Genomic DNA, 16,955 nt, shown 5'->3' on the forward strand with positions numbered 1-16,955 from the left:
TTGTAAAACCCTACAAGAGTTACAGTTTCTATATGAAAATGTTTGGTTTCTACATAAACGCCTGAACCTACTGCTTTGTGACTTTAAATAGTTCCCCAAAAAAGGGAACGCTTTTAGTCTACAAATATTTCATTAAGCTTTTTAATACTACCTGGTTTTCTTAAGAAAAAGCAAAAGCTGTAAACCTTCACTATTTTTGCCTTCCAGAATGAACTTCTGAAAGGCCTATAATGAGATAAATTTGGTGTCATTTGTACCTCTCACAGCCTATCAGTTTGTTGCCGGGTTTCTTTTTTGCCCTTGCTGTTCTTGAACGAGTAAAAAATACACTTCAGCAGAAGAGTCTTGAAAGCCTCATGGGTGGCCAGAATGGATTTACAGTAAATGCTATTAAAGTTTTGAACTTCAGTAGTCTCGTTTTTCAGTGGTTATAGCACAAGCATGTATGTGGAAACTTTTTTTTTTAAGAAGTTGAAACAGTTTTGATCGAATCTGTTATGATGCTTCTGGAATACTTGTTCTAGGTTTTGCTTTTGTTGATGGGTATTCAGACTAATGTAATGTTTTTAGAGCTAATTATATTACTTAATCCAAGCAGATTATTTCTAAAATCATAGTTTATAGGACAGTCATTTATCAAAATTCTCTTGACACTTGCCCTACAAATACTAGTTACTGCAAAACTTCATTTTAGTAGAACTGTTCCAGCTTTCTTTGCTTTTAGTTAGCTTGTTTATTCCATGAGCATACTTGTGGGTAAATGATGTTGAAATTATATACAACCAGTAAAATTTCATTCCTAGCTGCTGCATGTTAACTGTGTTTGAAATACTAAAAAAAAAATTAAAAAAAAAAAAGTGATCATAGAATAGAATCGTAGATCTGTAAACTTGATTGCATAATATAGATGGGACAGCTGTAATGGAATAGATCAGCCAAGAGGCATTTCTTGAAGTCTCTTCTGAGCTTGACTTAACTATAGGAATTTCTAGTGTATGTTCTGCCTTGATGATACTCAAGATTCTTTGAAAGCATAGCTGAGAAACAGAAATAGAACTTTTTAATTGTCTTCTTGCTGGTCTGAGATTCTAGGTGGGTTCATTTCCTTTTTTAGGGGTGTGAGCAACTGCTGATATCTTACAGCTATTGAATGTACGCAAGGCTTGGAAGTAAGTTAATTGTGACTGTAAACAGCTTTTACTTTTTAGAACACTAAACTTTTATCCTCAGTAAAAGAATAAATTTAGTCTGTGTTCTTGGCCAAGTTTATCTCCCTTTATGTATTTCCTGTTACTTTGAAGGGTGCAAAGGTTCTCATGTGTAGTAGTTCTAGGGAACTAATTTTGTACTTAAAGCGCAGACATGTCCTTATTTCTGAAGAAATAAGGTGATACATAATTGGTCTTTTTCTTTTCTTTTTGCAGTACACTTTTCTAAGGACTTACTGAAGCAGTGAGACACTTTTATTCTTTAATTTCTTTTTTTCATTTTGTTTTTTTTTATGAGCACTTAGGAAGAAAGATCTTCAAATAGTTTTTCTGTTTGTTTTGCTTTTCCCAGTTTTTTTCATATTACTGAAACAAAGCTGAATAATCAAAGGAGTACCAATGGGATTAAGCTACTGTGTGAAATAAACACCCTTTACAGGAAAAAATCAATTTATAAAGGGTGTAAAGGCTGTTGTGGTGAATGCAGTTCAATCCGGTTGGCAGCCGGTCACAAGCGGTGTTCCCCAGGGCTCTGTGTTGGGGCCAGTTCTGTTTAATATCTTTATCAATGATCTGGATGAAGGGATCGAGTGCACCCTCACTAAGTTTGCAGACGATGCCAAGTTGTGCGGGAGTGTTGATCTGCTGGAGGGGAGGAGGGCTCTGCAGAGGGACCTGGACAGGCTGGATCGATGGGCCAAGGCCAGTTGTATGAGGTTCAACAAGGCTCAGTGCAAGGTCCTGCACTTTGGCCACAGCAACCCCCTGCAACGCTACAGGCTTGGGGAAGAGTGGCTGGAAAGCTGCCCGGCAGAGAAGGACCTGGGAGAGTGTTGGTTGACAGCCGGCTGAATATGAGCCAGCAGTGTGCCCAGGTGGCCAAGAAGACCAATGGCATCCTGGCTTGTATCAGAAATAGTGTGGCCAGCAGGACTAGGGCAGTGATCGTGCCCCTGTACTGGGCACTGGTGAGGCCGCACCTCGAATGCTGTGTTCAGTTTTGGGCCCTTCACTCCAAGAGAGACATTGAGGGGCTGGAGCGTGTCCAGAGAAGGGCAACGAAGCTGGGGAAGGGTCCGGAGCACAAGGCTGATGGGGAGCGGCTGAGGGAACTGGGGTTGTTCAGCCTGGAGAAAGGGAGGCTGAGGGGAGACCTTATCGCTCTCTACAGCTACCTGAAAGGAGGGTGTAGAGAGGTGGGGGTCGGTCTCTTCTCCCAAGTAACAAATGATAGGACAAGAGGAAATGGCCTCAAGTTGCACCAGGAGAGGTTTAGACTGGATATTAGGAAATTTTACTTCACTGAAAGGGTTATCAAGCATTGGAAGAGGCTGCCCCGGGAAGTGGTTGAGTCACCATCCCTGGAGGTATTTAAAAGACGTTTGGATGAGGTGCTCAGGGACATGGTGTAGTGGTGGGCTTGGCAGTGTTAGGTTTACAGTTGGACTTGATGATCTTAAGGGTCTTTTCCAACCTACACGACTCTATGATTCTATAAGTTTTTAAACTTACACTCTTCATCGTAGCCAAGTGTCCTTAGGTCTGTTCCCTGCTTTCCTCACCTTCCACCTCCCCAGCAGAAAATCTAGGATGATTACTTGTGGGACATTATAAATGCTTTGTCTAGGGATGTTTGCTCTATGTTTGGCTGATTATGCTTAATATATGATCCTGTTATAGGAAAGTACCCATGCATGTGTCTGAGCTTGTAAATGTACCTAGGCACTTAGAAAAGCCTTATCAGATGACTTTCAGTTAATCAAAGATGGGAGGAAAAAAGATCCACTTGATTAAAGGTAGCAATCTAAGAGAAGCAGCACAGAGATACTTAAATCTTGCTTCCCACACACACACACCTTTTTCTCTTACGTGCAGATTTGGTGTCTCGCGGCATATTAGGTGTTCTAATTCACCACGGTTTATCAAAAGTTGAGAGACAATGTTGTTTGGCAGTCTCTGTAGCAAGAAAGGAAGCATCTTTTGTTATTGACATCCTTTCTCTTAGCTCTGCTCTTGCTTTTTGCCAGCTGCTCATTGTCTATACTTGCTTATTTAGTATTCACAAGGGATTTTACAAGTTCTTATCAGTTCGTTGCCACAGCACATCATTTCCTCTTGTCATCATTACTCCTTAAATTGGGGGGTGGGGGGGAGGATTTGCATTAGAGCTGGTGAGTGGTAGAAAACACCACCATTCATGAGCACAGTTTGAGTTGCACGGTGTTGTTCTGCTCCTCTCCTTTCTGAGGCAGTTTGTAGTAAAGGTCACATTTCTAGTACTTACTCTGCCATGCCTTTTCCCCCCCTCTTTTTCTGGGGAAAAGAAAACTTTTTTTTTTTCCCAAAGGCTAAAAATATCCAGTGCTTCAAATATTCTTCTTAAAAGATATAAGGAAGTGCAGCATAAAAATAGCCACAGCTGAAAAGGTTCACCACCTTTCTGAGTGGCTGGGGAGAGGTTGGTTTGAGGTTTTTATTGGGTTTTTCTTTTAATTGTTTTCGTTCTTCTTTTGGTTATCTACAGTTTCTTCCTCATTTTTTTTTAATACTCTTCAAAAAACATGGGGTACCTAATTAGAGCTCAAGAACAAGTAATTGCTTTAATATTTTCTCCTTTTGGGAAATAAAGATCCATTTGAGAAGCTGAGTGCTTCTATGCAGTACTGGCTGTGGAACTACTGGTTCCACCATGCCTCTTCCCTGTTTCTTCATAGTAAGTTCAAGTCTTCTGGTGAAGCACTGTGACAGGGATATAATACCAGTTTTGAAGCATGTTCCCCAAGCCTGTCTTCTGAAAGAAACTCATGGATTTAACAGAGACCATGCTGTCCCTTTGGTCCCTTGACTGTCCTTTTTCTGACTAATAAGTAATGCAAGAACTGGGGATTCTGATCACGTTTTACTTTATTTAGATTTGGAGTGAGGTCCTAGTGCTTCTGGGATTTTGTTCTAAGACAAAATCAGGTGCAATAGCTAGGGTTGAAACAGGCATTCTTTTAATATCTGCCTTTTTGTTTTACCACATTCTTTACTTGTTTACTAATTACTTGTTCACTTATCTTTTTAATAGAACTAAATTGGAGGAATAGATCATTATTTTTGATGTGAAGACTTCATCACTGACATCTATATGTTCATTTGTCGGCCTCCAAGAAATAATACAGCTCATCAGTGACAATAACTGCTATTGGTATACACTGACATTTATTTGAAAAGACAAATAAACAAAAAAACCCCCAACAGACAAAACCCAACAAACCTTTTGAAGACTTGTGTCAAATGACGTCAATGGCCAGTTTGTTCTCCTTTACTAGCCCAGCTGTAAAGCGTCTGTTGGGCTGGAAACAAGGAGATGAAGAGGAAAAATGGGCAGAAAAAGCTGTTGATGCTTTGGTAAAAAAGCTGAAAAAGAAAAAAGGTGCTATGGAAGAACTGGAGAAAGCCTTGAGCAGTCCAGGACAGCCCAGCAAGTGTGTTACTATCCCCCGCTCGTTAGATGGACGCCTTCAAGTTTCTCACAGAAAAGGCCTTCCCCATGTAATTTACTGTCGTGTTTGGCGTTGGCCTGATCTACAAAGCCATCACGAGCTGAAGCCATTGGATATTTGTGAATTTCCTTTTGGATCTAAACAGAAGGAAGTCTGCATCAATCCGTACCACTATAAGAGGGTGGAGAGCCCAGGTATGTTTGAACATGGCTGTCTAAAAACTGAACAAAATCTCCAGGAACCACCCTTGTTCACTGCTTCCTCCTCCTCCAGTACTGTATAAGAAATTACTTTTGGTGTGTGGGGGAGTTTGGAAGAGGAATGTTCAAAGTGTACTTTTCTGGTGGGGTTTTGGGGGAGGTGTGTTGTCCATTCTATACTAGCTGTTTTTCTTTGTGGTAAGTGATGCTTTTCCCACAGATCTCTTAAGTCTGCTACCCTTAAAGTTAGGGGCAAGGTCCTCATTTATAAGAAACTAGGAGAGTAGTAATCAAGAGACTTCTGTTTCTTTGAGCAACTTGTTTAAAAACCTCAGTCCTTGCAAGGAGGTTGGTAGTCTTCTTTCAGGGGCTTAATATTTCATCAGTGAGTGACGTGAATTGAGGAGATTAAAAAAAATAAATAAATTCTAGGCTGCAGTGTTCTCCACCTGATTTCCCATTAGCAGGCAGCAGAGCTGAACAGAACCAAGAGTGATGATCAGTTAGAGCAAGGCACGTACGAAATTTGTGTCGGGTAGCAAGTCTGCTGTTAAGGCATGTTGCCATGGGAGAAGGTGAGGAGGATTGTGGTTACGAGTGGGAGAGATGAATTACGTTGCTCTGGAAAGTATAGTGAAAAGTTGCTTCCGTTGTTCCACAAAATGGTTGTAACTCTACTGCAACCGGCTGTAGTGTTGAAGTGCTCTACTGTGGCACTTGAATTCCAGACTCCAGCACTCTTGAATTTGAAAGTTAAAACTCCAGCTTAGCAATAGTTGTATATTGTAGTATAGGTTTTGTTTGTCTTCAGTGAAAAGGACTATATGTAACTATATAGTTTGACTGTAGTAATATAGACTGTATTTCCATTTTTACTGATTTGATAATGTAGACATACAGTGAGTTTTGCACTTCTAAATCAATACTTTGGTGTGTGCCACAAGTGGACTGTTGTTTTGTTTTGTTTTTTAAAAAGGTCTGCTTCCGGTTGCATGAAATATAAGTGTGTTTCTGCTCTGATTTTTGTGAGAGTAAAGTTTGAGTCTTCCGTGAAGAGTAATGTAAGAAAAATGAAGGAGAGAGGATGGGGTAAAGGCATGACAGATGAGTCTCCTGCTCCTCTTTCCACTCCAGCTAGTGTTGAAATTTTCATGATGAGCACATTATTTGTATTTCTTTTCTTCTATCTCAGTTTTTAATCTAAGTTTCCCTGGTTTTTGTTTGTTTTTTTTTTCAGTTCTACCTCCAGTGTTAGTGCCTAGACATAGTGAATTCAATCCACAGCACAGTCTACTAGTTCAGTTCAGGAACCTAAGCCACAATGAACCACATATGCCACACAATGCGACATTTCCAGATTCTTTCCAGCAACCCAACAGCACTCCATTTTCCATTTCGCCAAACAGTCCCTATCCACCTTCTCCAGCCAGCAGCACTTACCCAAGCTCCCCAGCTAGCTCTGGACCATCTAGTCCATTTCAGCTACCAGGTAAGTACAGCCTAAATGTCAACCTAATAAAAATAATTGAAATGTCACGTGCTTTTGTGACTTATTACCTGAGGAATTTGTGATATTTGCAATAAATTGCTTTTCTATTTGCATTTTAGGGGGTTTTCTTCCTAGTTTTGTCACTGGTCAGAGTTAATTGTTATAGTTTTATTTTTCCACATGTTTTTTGTCACGGATACTATAGTGGCAAGTTATTTTGCACAGCTTCAGTGTAGAATAACCGATACATACTTTAGAAGAATATCTAGCAATGAAAAGAAAGCAGATGTAAGAGGCTCAGCAAGAAGTTTATCGATGTCTTTCTCTGAATAAAGACACTTATGTGTGGTATTTAACTGGAAAAAAGTAGAGCAAATTTTTGATAGGAACTTAACCGATTTGGGTGAAAACAGGGAAAAACAACAATTGATAGGGGCAAAGGAAAGAAGCCTTATTGAGTCCGTCTGGTTATCGGTGTGGTTTATAAAGCCAAGGAGTTAATAGATTAAAGAATTTATTTTTCCAGTAGCTCAGTGGCCTCATCTTTGTTCTTTCTGGCTGCCCAGCACTGCAAAAAGAGTGCCTGTTCAGTGGGGTATCCCTCTTGGGTGAGGACTGTGATCACTGGGACAGATGCATTAATGGTATTTGGAGGGAATTTCTGAAATAGGGGATAATAGTGTGTTGGTACACTGACTACTGTGCTGAATGGAAGAATGCAGAGATCCACACTTTTATAATGAACTCAGCCTACAGAAGAGCAAAAAAATAACTGGTTTAGGCCTTCATTATGCTATGGCAAATAAAGTTATTTCTTCTATTACTTCTTTCTTTTTGAATACAGAGAAGAGGGTAGGCAAAAAAGCTAATGTTTGTGTGAAAATAAAGTGGGAACTGTAGTCATCTTGCCCAGCTGCAGGAATGCAGTTGTTAAAGAAAAAAGGCAAAAGGAAAAAAGCCCATCTCTTAGTTTTCCTCAAGTGTCCAATCTTGTTATTAGTCCTATAGGTAAGACTCCAACTATTGAAGGAGGTTACTGTAAAGACAGCTGGCTGGGTTGTCTTCAAGTTACTTTGAAAATGGGTCCAAATGTTTTAACATCTCTTGTTCAAGGGTATTTTTGTGTGTTTACAACTGTAGAATGAATAAATAGATAAATATTCTAAATTGTTGAGGTTTATTCTTATTTTTTCATGTTTGTAGCTGATACTCCACCTCCTGCATATATGCCCCCTGATGATCATATGGGGCAGGATAATTCTCAGTCTATGGACACAAGCAATACAATGATCCCTCAAATCATGCCAAATATATCTACCAGAGGTAAGTTGTATAGTATGGTGCAAACTTAACATAGTTTGGCTTCTTGCAACTCATGACCAAATTGAACTAATAACTTCAAATGGTGCAGTAAACCTTGTTGATAAGCGGAAGCAGTCCTCCAAGGCAAACTGGGGCTGTAACAGAAAGAATTGAGAAATAGAACTTGCTTGTATCTCTTGCTTTTAAAGCCTCAGGTCATAGTATGGCTTACAACAAGTTGAACTTTTTTCATATCTCAGAATTAGTTTTTGCTGCTACCTTTGCCTGCTTTTGGAATTCTATATGCACAAAGGCTCTGCAAATTGAGTCCCAAAATATAAATTAAAATCTTTTTTTTTAAAGTGGACAGAAGAATCATATTTCACCTGATATCAAATAGTCATCTATGTTTTTTTCTGTATGTTTTTTCTTTGTTTAATATCAGTCTTAAGATAGGAACATAATTAGAACATCGATGGACTAGCTAAAATGCATTAAAGTAAAAATCATTAAGATCTTAATCAGGACTGGTTTTGCCCATCATAACTGTTGACTAAGCTTTTAGTGACCTGTTGATATTTTGGAAGGCCTGCTTTACAGTTTTAGATTCAATATTTTAACATTTATGTAAACTGGTATTTCCGTTTTGCTTATTTTCAGATGTTCAGCCTGTTGCCTATGAAGAACCCAAACACTGGTGTTCGATTGTGTATTACGAATTAAATAATCGTGTTGGGGAGGCTTTTCATGCATCTTCTACAAGTGTCTTAGTAGATGGGTTTACAGATCCCTCCAATAATAAAAACAGGTTCTGCTTAGGTTTGCTCTCAAATGTTAATCGCAACTCAACAATTGAGAACACTAGACGACATATTGGAAAAGGTAAAGCTTGATTGTGTTATGCATGATTAAGAAGCTAAGTCCTTGTTTTTATTTCAACTTCTGTATACTGCAATGATGGTTATTCTCAGATAAGAATAGTAGAAGCAATCTGTAATATATTATCTACCTCTCCAGTATTTGAAGACAACTTACTTAGGCGTAGTTTGGTTCTAATTAGTCTAGGAATTGCATACATTTTTCTTTGGCATTAATTTAAAAGATTAAATATTACCTCTTCCTTACCAAACTATATTGTCATAGGGGCTTGTTTGTTATGGTTAATGATAGTCTGTATGTAGAATTTTGTGTTTCAGCACCAAGGAACATATTGCAGGACTTCTGATATTCTGTGTTATGTCTGCTTCTTAAATCATCAAATTCTTCATACCACTTTACAGCATATCAAAGATTTTTTTTATTTTGTTGTTCATGCAAAGTATTACGCTGCTGTCTACAATATGTTCAAATATCTTGCATGAGTTGGCAGCAGGACTTTGAAGTGCTAATGCAAAACTGCATGGGCTCATTTGTCTGAGTGAATCCATGGGGTGTGTATGTGTGTGGGAGGGATTCCTGGAGACAGCAGGTTTTGCAAGATCTTCTAGTTTTCCCGTACTGTTTGGCTGATAGCGCATATAGATGCACGGTTTTCATCTTTGATGGAATGTGCTTGGATTATCTTAAAATGTAGTATTCCTTTTCTGAATATTCCCTTTTTTTGTACCTAAGTCCTGAGAAGAGAATCCCGTTTCTGTTGCACGTATCTAGAGGCCTTTTTAACACCTAAGATCATTTGGTACCGTTGGTCTTGAGTTTTGTTTGATGAAAGTCACTATTGCTTGTAATATATCTTTAAGACCCATCCTGTCCCTTAACAGTCTTTGAATTAGAAATGACTATAAATTTGGCAAAATTTTGCAGATAATCTGGAGACCACAAGTTACATTAATATCTGTTGGAAACTTGGCTCTGCAATGCTGTTGTCCAAGAAAATTTAATGTTTTAAAGGGGAACACCTGATTTCTGGGGTGCAGGTGGTTTGTCAGGTTCTTTTGTTTTGGCTTACCCCTTTCGATGGTACTGGCAGAGAAATCTTGTGCATCTGCCTAAGGTCAGAAATGTAACAAGGATCCAACGTGATGTTGTAGAATAGTATTGGCTGCAATGAGCTTTAAAATGTCTACATCTCTAATACTATTAAACTAAAACTTTGCTTTGTGCTAACAGTTCTGAGAACAATTAAGATTGTTTTGGGATAAAATAGTATTTATTTATGGCTTTTGTTTGGAAGGTCTTGGTTTTTTGGCTCCTTAAAACTACCCAATCCTATTTGCTAAGCTTTCTTTTGTACACTTGTTGCATTGCAAATGTAAGTGACTTGTAATTGTGCATTGGATTATTTTTGAAGTATCTGTGTTCTTCTCAGACTATTACCCAGCTCCCCTCTTCAGAGATCTCTCAGAAGGTCTTTACCCAGAAAAACTTAGCTAGCAAGTGGTGGTCTCTGTCTTTTTAAATGAATGGGGTTGTGTTGTGAAAATGCATTCTTGCCCACCCCAGATTTTCTGATAGCTGCTTATAGTTGATGAAGCCGATGGTTCCTCTGTGTAACCTTCATCCTACCTTAGTCCCAGGTGGCTCTAGCAACGTTCACAACAGTTGCTGCTGTCTGAAAGATTAACTTGCATCTGTTGACTTGCTGCAGCCTCATCTGGCAAACCATGGCATAGTCTGCAGTGGATTCTCAGGGTGTTGCAAGGAAGACTTAAACTGAACTGTATCTCAACCATATAACAGTGGTGGCTGGGGGAAAGGGAGAAGATCTGGGAGAAGGCGAGTATCTCAACTGAAGTAGCAGTGAGAATCTGTTTGGATGCTGAAAGGATCACCAGCTTTTATATATTAATTTTTAGTTAGTAATAATGTTACGTAGACTTCAGAAAATAAACGGAGGGAAGCATGCACATACATAGCTGAATCCAGGCAGATGTGATAAATCTAGGGGCTTTGTTGATTTTTAAGGTCTGTAAAGCCTGAGGGTATTTAAGCTGTGCAGCTAGTTGGACTTACCTCTCCTTTTGCTTGATAAAATACATTGAAAATTGGAGAGGACTATGGATATACTTTCTCATTCATGTCTATTGCTGCCCCTTCTCCCAGGACACTTCTATTTCTGTTGGAAATGCCATAGGCAGAAGCTACCAGTTTTATAAAACTGGAGTTTTAAAATCCACATAAGTTCACTAGGAAAATAGGTTGAAATAACTGTTGACGCGTGGAAGTAGTTTTTTTCATTCTATTCTGTAATTGATGAGAGAAGGACATCTAGTGGCTGATGTATAATGAAGCCTACTGTGTTTTGAAATGAGGAAGTATGTTATAGTGTGGGCAAAAGAGCTTTTCTGAAACGCTCCTCAAACAGAAAATTTACTTTTCTGTCTCTGATTTCAAGGGAATTGTATTAAGTACTATATTTTTTGGGGGGGAAAAAAAGTAATTTGAAACATTTTTATCTTTGTTTTCAAGGAGTTCATCTCTACTATGTTGGTGGGGAAGTCTATGCTGAGTGTTTAAGTGATAGCAGCATATTTGTACAGAGCAGGAACTGCAACTACCACCATGGCTTTCATCCAACAACTGTATGCAAGATTCCTAGTGGATGCAGTCTGAAAATTTTTAACAATCAGGAGTTTGCTCAGCTTTTAGCTCAGTCTGTCAACCATGGATTTGAAGCAGTATATGAGCTCACCAAAATGTGCACCATTCGAATGAGTTTTGTAAAGGTAAACGAATTATTTTGGGGGCATTTAAATTTATTGTGGATTTGGTTATTCAGCAGTAATTACATTAGCAGTGTAACAATGTAGCAAAGCTGTTCTGATCTGATGTGGTTTTCCTCGATAAGTATGTTGAAAATGGTTAATTTGAGGGGAGGGAAATCGATGCAAGGAAGGAAAAGCACAGTTTGCTATATTGAATGTTGTCTATGTATTTAGTTACTTAAGTATTCAGGACAGGGATTTAATCATTGTGGTTGCTATAATTTTATTGAAGGAGATTTGAGCTCGTGCTCTAAATTTGAAGGAACAAAGTGAACTACAAGACCACTAAAAAGAATGTAAGAAGAGAAGAGCATAAGTGATTGCAGAAGAAATTGCAACTCCTTCAAAGATATTAATATTGTTTTTTAAAAAATTGATTATGGAAAAAAGACATTATTTGAATTTATGAAGTCAAACTGTGCAGTTATTATCATAGTAGTGTTTTCTCAACATTGTTTAATCAAGATGCTGTCTGTTTCTGATTTAGCATGGAGTCTAGACTTGGACCTTCCAGGGTTTTGGGGGTTTTTTTTGCATCTTGTCCAAAAGATGTCTTGTTTGTTTTGTCAGTTACGATAAATACTACTCATTTTGAGAGTGTGGAGGATAGGGAGCAGGAGGGAGAAACAGAAGAGAGATGTGGCCATAGCCAGGAGTCATTCTTGAGTCAGCAGTGTGTTCCACAGAGGAGCTCGTGTAGTCGCTTCAAGTCTGTAGCAGACAAGACTTGATTCAGGCTTCCAGGTGCAGCCTCCCTGCTGCTCCTTCCCAACCTCATTTTTTTTTTTCCTTTAGATAAGAACTGTTGCTACATTGTGAGTTACCTTCAGATAAATATCTTAAAATATGATTTCCTGCTACTCGTTAGTACAGTTATTTTGAAAGACAAGTATGTTCTCAACTTGATGGATAACATTTTGTTCATTTTTATAGGGCTGGGGAGCTGAATATCACCGACAAGATGTCACGAGCACCCCATGCTGGATAGAAATTCATCTTCACGGGCCCCTCCAGTGGCTGGATAAAGTACTTACACAGATGGGTTCTCCTCTTAATCCCATCTCATCTGTTTCATAGTGCTGAAATTCAATCTTCAGCCTTATTTTTAGCGAACTTATTCTAATTCTTCCAGTGTGGATACTGTGAGCTATATGGAGAATGGATCTTACAGTTTAACTTTTTTTAAATCCCTTTGTGACCAATTCCATTGTGTATAGCTAATCAGTTTTACATTTCAATTTGTTCTTGTGATGCTTAAGTGACAGTTGAGCCCTAAGGGAAAAAAAGTCTATTGAAAAATTCAGAACACTTTCCCCCTCCTTCAAGTAGAACTTAAACAGGCATATGTCTTAACTGGAAAATTTTTTTCTTTTTGTCCTGTAGGGACAAGAATTATGAAGACTGACTTCAGAAAATAAATACATATCATAGTTTGGGATTTTTTTAACAGTTATGAAACTGTTTGAACATGTGCAGCTCCAGCTTGCAAGCTGTATTTTTAGCGTAGTTGTTTAACATCTTAAGGTTGACATCTGTCATAAGCAAAATTAGACTTTATTACGGCTAACTTGCCTCAGATTGAACAATGTGATTTTTTTTTTTTGTGTACACATGAAATATACTTTTTACAAATATTGGAGTGGTGTAAAAACACTTGTATTGTCTATTGGAAAATGCTGTCATAAACACACTGTATATTAATGCAGAATAGCAGTTCTTAGCCTTTTCCCACTTCAGTTTTGTAATAGTTCTTTTAACCACCATTTTAAATAGCAATTGATACAAGGTAAACATCTTGCACGTTTCTGGAGTAGTAATTCTTGTTTTGCTTTGATTTACACTCATGCCATTTGGATTTGGTTGCCAAGGCTATTTCTTTTTAGGTACCCTTCTCTATTTTAACATAAACACTACTATTTGTAAATGGCAGTGCTTACTACTTTTTGGAAGGAATAAGTTTTTTGTTTTCTTTTTGGTGTTCTGGTTGTTTATTTTACCTGTCTGGAATTGATCTGTGTTAGGCCTTTTAATCTCTCAGTAGACATTATGCAGTATTAGTGATTACACTGTATTTAATTCACTTTCAGTATGAGTTTGAGTCTCTCTGAAGACTGTGAGTGGCTTAGCAAGTTAGTAACTGAATGCAGAAGCTTTTACTTCCAGATCATGTAATTTAATACAGACCTGTTGGTAATGACCAAAAGTAGTCACTTCTTTGTAGCCTACATGAAACAGTGGTCTTGATCCTGTCCCCGATGGCAGGTGTTCAGTCAGAAGACTCGTAACTGTAGTTGGCAGCTTTATGGGATTGAAGGACTGCATTAATATGATGATGAAATTTCTCTCACATGTAAAGAATCCTGTTGCCTGTGCTGTTGTATTACTCAGTAGAGAATTTAAACACTGTACTAAACACTAAAAGAAATCAGTTAAATAACCTATGCATATTTTTCCCCTTTAAATAATAAAAAAGGAGGCTGAAAGAAACATTCTAAGAGAATTAGAAGTGAATTATATACAAAATTTCTTTGCATGCAGAAAAAGACCTATTGTATTTTTTAACTTCTCACCCTCCTTTTTCCCAAACACCTCTTCAGAAAAGGGTTCAGTGTTTGGGGAAGAGGCTGAAAACTCTAAAATGCAAATACTTATTAAAAGATGTGTTGCAGTTAATTACTGCAATCCTGAGACATTGATTGCTTACACAAGTTCTTGTGTCTTCTATTGAATGACAGTTTCTGCTCAAATGTGGAAATCATGCATCATATGGTACCTAAGTAACAAATGATCTTAAAGGAATAAAATTGTTTACGTGTCATTAAAATGTTTCTTATGAAATGCCTTAAAGGAATAAACTGTAACACTTCTGCAGAACCCTAATGTTCTCTTGTACAGGAATTTCTATATTACTTGGTGGTTTGTTTTTTTGTTTTTTGGTTGTTTTTTTTTAAGCAGTTTCTCAAGTGTGTTTAAAAACAAACAAGTGCATCTTCAAGAGAAGGGGAATAACGTTATTTGCCGCTCACCTTTGGGGTCTTCTCTTTCATTCTTTGCAACTGCAACCCACAGATGGTTCTTTTGATCCAGTAAGATGCGAAGTCAGTTGGCCACAGGATCAGGCTTCTATTTCTTCTCCCTGGGCCTGACTTTTGTCGAGTTGCTGACTATGTATATTTGACACTACAGGATTTTTTTTTTCTTGACTAGCTTTTATAATAAATGTCATGGCACATTGTATTAAGGAAAGATCTCAGTTGTAGGTACAAGATTTTACTTTATCCAAAATGTTTTTCACCTGGCTTCATCTCTGTTCACTCGTAAGTTTAGATGTGGCCAACTAAATGACTCAAGAATGGGTGCTGAAGTGGGTGTTCATGAGCCAGACCTGGTGCTTAGTGCTAGTATTGTGGTTAGATTGGCTTACCCGTGCACTGAACCATAATTTCTGCAATAATATCCAGTTAACCCACTTCTGATGCTGTCATTAAGTACTAAAGTACTCTGGTATTTTTCTGCTTGTGTACATATTCTTGAACTGTAATATACGCAGTGCTGGGGGTGTCCTTGTGACTGCTGATTTTGCCAGGGTAGGCTTGCAGGAGCAGACCCAGTGAGGTTTGTCTATGTTCTACTTTTTCTGTTCCTTTTAAGTAGGACTTTTTTGAGAGCTTTCTAGTTAGCAAATTTTGTGTGCTACTGGTTCATGGTATTTCTAATCATGTTTAGTTTATCTGTGCTGCTGATACAAAATTCAGTTATCAATGCACAGAGGGATTGGTTGAGAACTGTTTTGCCCTAATGATGTTTTAAGTATAGCAGTAGCAGAGAGTGCTGCTTCTGTTGCAGCAAACTTGTGTATAAGTCACTTCTTGATCTAGATGGAGGGATGGAGAAATTGAATCAGCCCAGTAGTGTGGTAGTGGAAGATGGAGCCTTTCCGGTATAGCCCAGCTTAGACTGAATGTTACTCTTCAGTGAAAATTGTTTTGGCTTTTGTAGTGTATTTATTTTCTTCTTTTTGGGCGTCTTTCTACTTTGCACCAACCACAGCATTAACTAACAGCTTTGGCAATACCAGCAATACCAGAGCCTAGAACAGGCATATACTGAAGTTCTTTCTGGGTTTGCTTTTATAGTCGCTAACATAAGATAATAGCTTGGATATTCTTCCTTAGAGGACTTCAGTCTTGCTGGCAGTCAATCCAGTGCCTTGCGTAAGTATTACATTAATTTAATTGCATTAGGCATGAAGTAGTTGTACATGAAGGGATGCTGACATTGGGTTATAGTATCTATAGGACCAAAATAAAACTTTCTAGTATGACTGACTGATGAGAGACAAATCTAATGGAACAGCCCATGTGTTATGATTTGGTATAGAATTGGTTAAAATATTGGAATTATTTTGGTTTGTGCTTGAAGCTATGATCCTTCTCCTCCCCCCCCCCCAGTATTACAATGTGAAAGTTGTCAATTCTTGGGCAGATACTTTGGAGTGTAAGTCTAGAGAACTTTAAAATGTGTCAGGCTTTCTCCCTAGTTTGAAATAATTTTTTTTGAGTTGCCCAAAGTGTTCCTAGTGATGGTTTTTAGGGAAAAAAAAAAACAAACCAAAACATTTTCTAAACGTTTTGCTTCAAAAGACAAACATGTGACTAATTTTTTTGTAGTTGTAAAGTTTCTGTTTAAGAAAGTAACCCATTCTGAATTCAAATCAATAGACCAAACCATCAGATTACAACATAATGTTGCTTTATTGTGCTGCTCCATAAACCTGCTTCTGTGTTTGTTGCAAGCATAACCTTTATGCTTTTGTTTACATTGTAGGAAACACAGTTCTAGCAATGAGTTTTTTCATTTAACTCTAAACATCTTTTTATTTTGTTAATTTTAAAATTATTAGGTTTTGCTATGTTATGTTTTTAAAGATATTTTTTGCATACTGCTGCTCATATTTCAATAAACAAAACAAAAAACCCACAGATTTTTCTGATTTCCTTTATCTGTAACTCAGTACATCTCAAATATTTGCTTACAAGGGTTGATTATGACTTCTTGTAGCTCTCGCTGCTGATGCCTTACCATGTACATATTCCTCCTCATACAAATGTGATCTGTAATTTTAAAAATACTTTTCTATAGCTTTTTGGTAACGTAAAAGCTGCAGTGCTCTCAGAAGCAGAGACTAAATTATTTCATTAACTTATTTAAGAGTTGTTGTTTCTTGTAGAATGCAGCCAGCCAAAACGGTACCAATTCGTTGGTATTCATAAAAATATTTAAATCAGTAGTACAAAAAATGTGTATCTGTAAGACTTCAGCAACACTTGATTATTGTGTTGGGGGTGGTTGGAGGTTTTTTTTACCATTGTGGCTGACCATAACGCTTTTAAACAACCATCGTTATATCTGAATGTGTAGAGCTTTAAACTGATGACCAATAGTCTTTTCATTGAAATGAAGGCTGTTGAATATCTCTTGAAACTCAAGTACTGTTCCAATAAAATGGAAATTTAGGAGAAGTATAGTGAGCTGTTCTTTTACTGTCTATTAGCCTTATTTTT

The 16,955-nt window shown here is 37.8% G+C and overlaps 1 protein-coding gene across 2 annotated transcripts in view; it reads left to right on the forward strand.

The window, feature by feature from the left end:
• The window catches only part of SMAD5 (SMAD family member 5), a 31,053-nt gene extending 14,560 nt beyond the window's left edge, over positions 1–16,493 (forward strand). For both annotated transcript variants that reach the window (XM_072871960.1, XM_072871959.1), the window contains exons 2-7: positions 4,279–4,890; positions 6,134–6,385; positions 7,589–7,708; positions 8,348–8,569; positions 11,096–11,352; positions 12,325–16,493. In XM_072871960.1, the coding sequence (XP_072728061.1) occupies positions 4,488–4,890; positions 6,134–6,385; positions 7,589–7,708; positions 8,348–8,569; positions 11,096–11,352; positions 12,325–12,468 (1,398 nt within the window). In that variant the 5' untranslated portion in view covers positions 4,279–4,487 and the 3' untranslated portion in view covers positions 12,469–16,493. The remainder of the gene's footprint in view (positions 1–4,278; positions 4,891–6,133; positions 6,386–7,588; positions 7,709–8,347; positions 8,570–11,095; positions 11,353–12,324) is intronic.
• Positions 16,494–16,955: the final 462 nt, after the last annotated feature.

The sequence above is a fragment of the Ciconia boyciana genome, chromosome 9 (genome assembly GCF_034638445.1).
Source record: "Ciconia boyciana chromosome 9, ASM3463844v1, whole genome shotgun sequence".
NCBI classification, from domain to species: Eukaryota; Metazoa; Chordata; class Aves; order Ciconiiformes; family Ciconiidae; genus Ciconia; species Ciconia boyciana.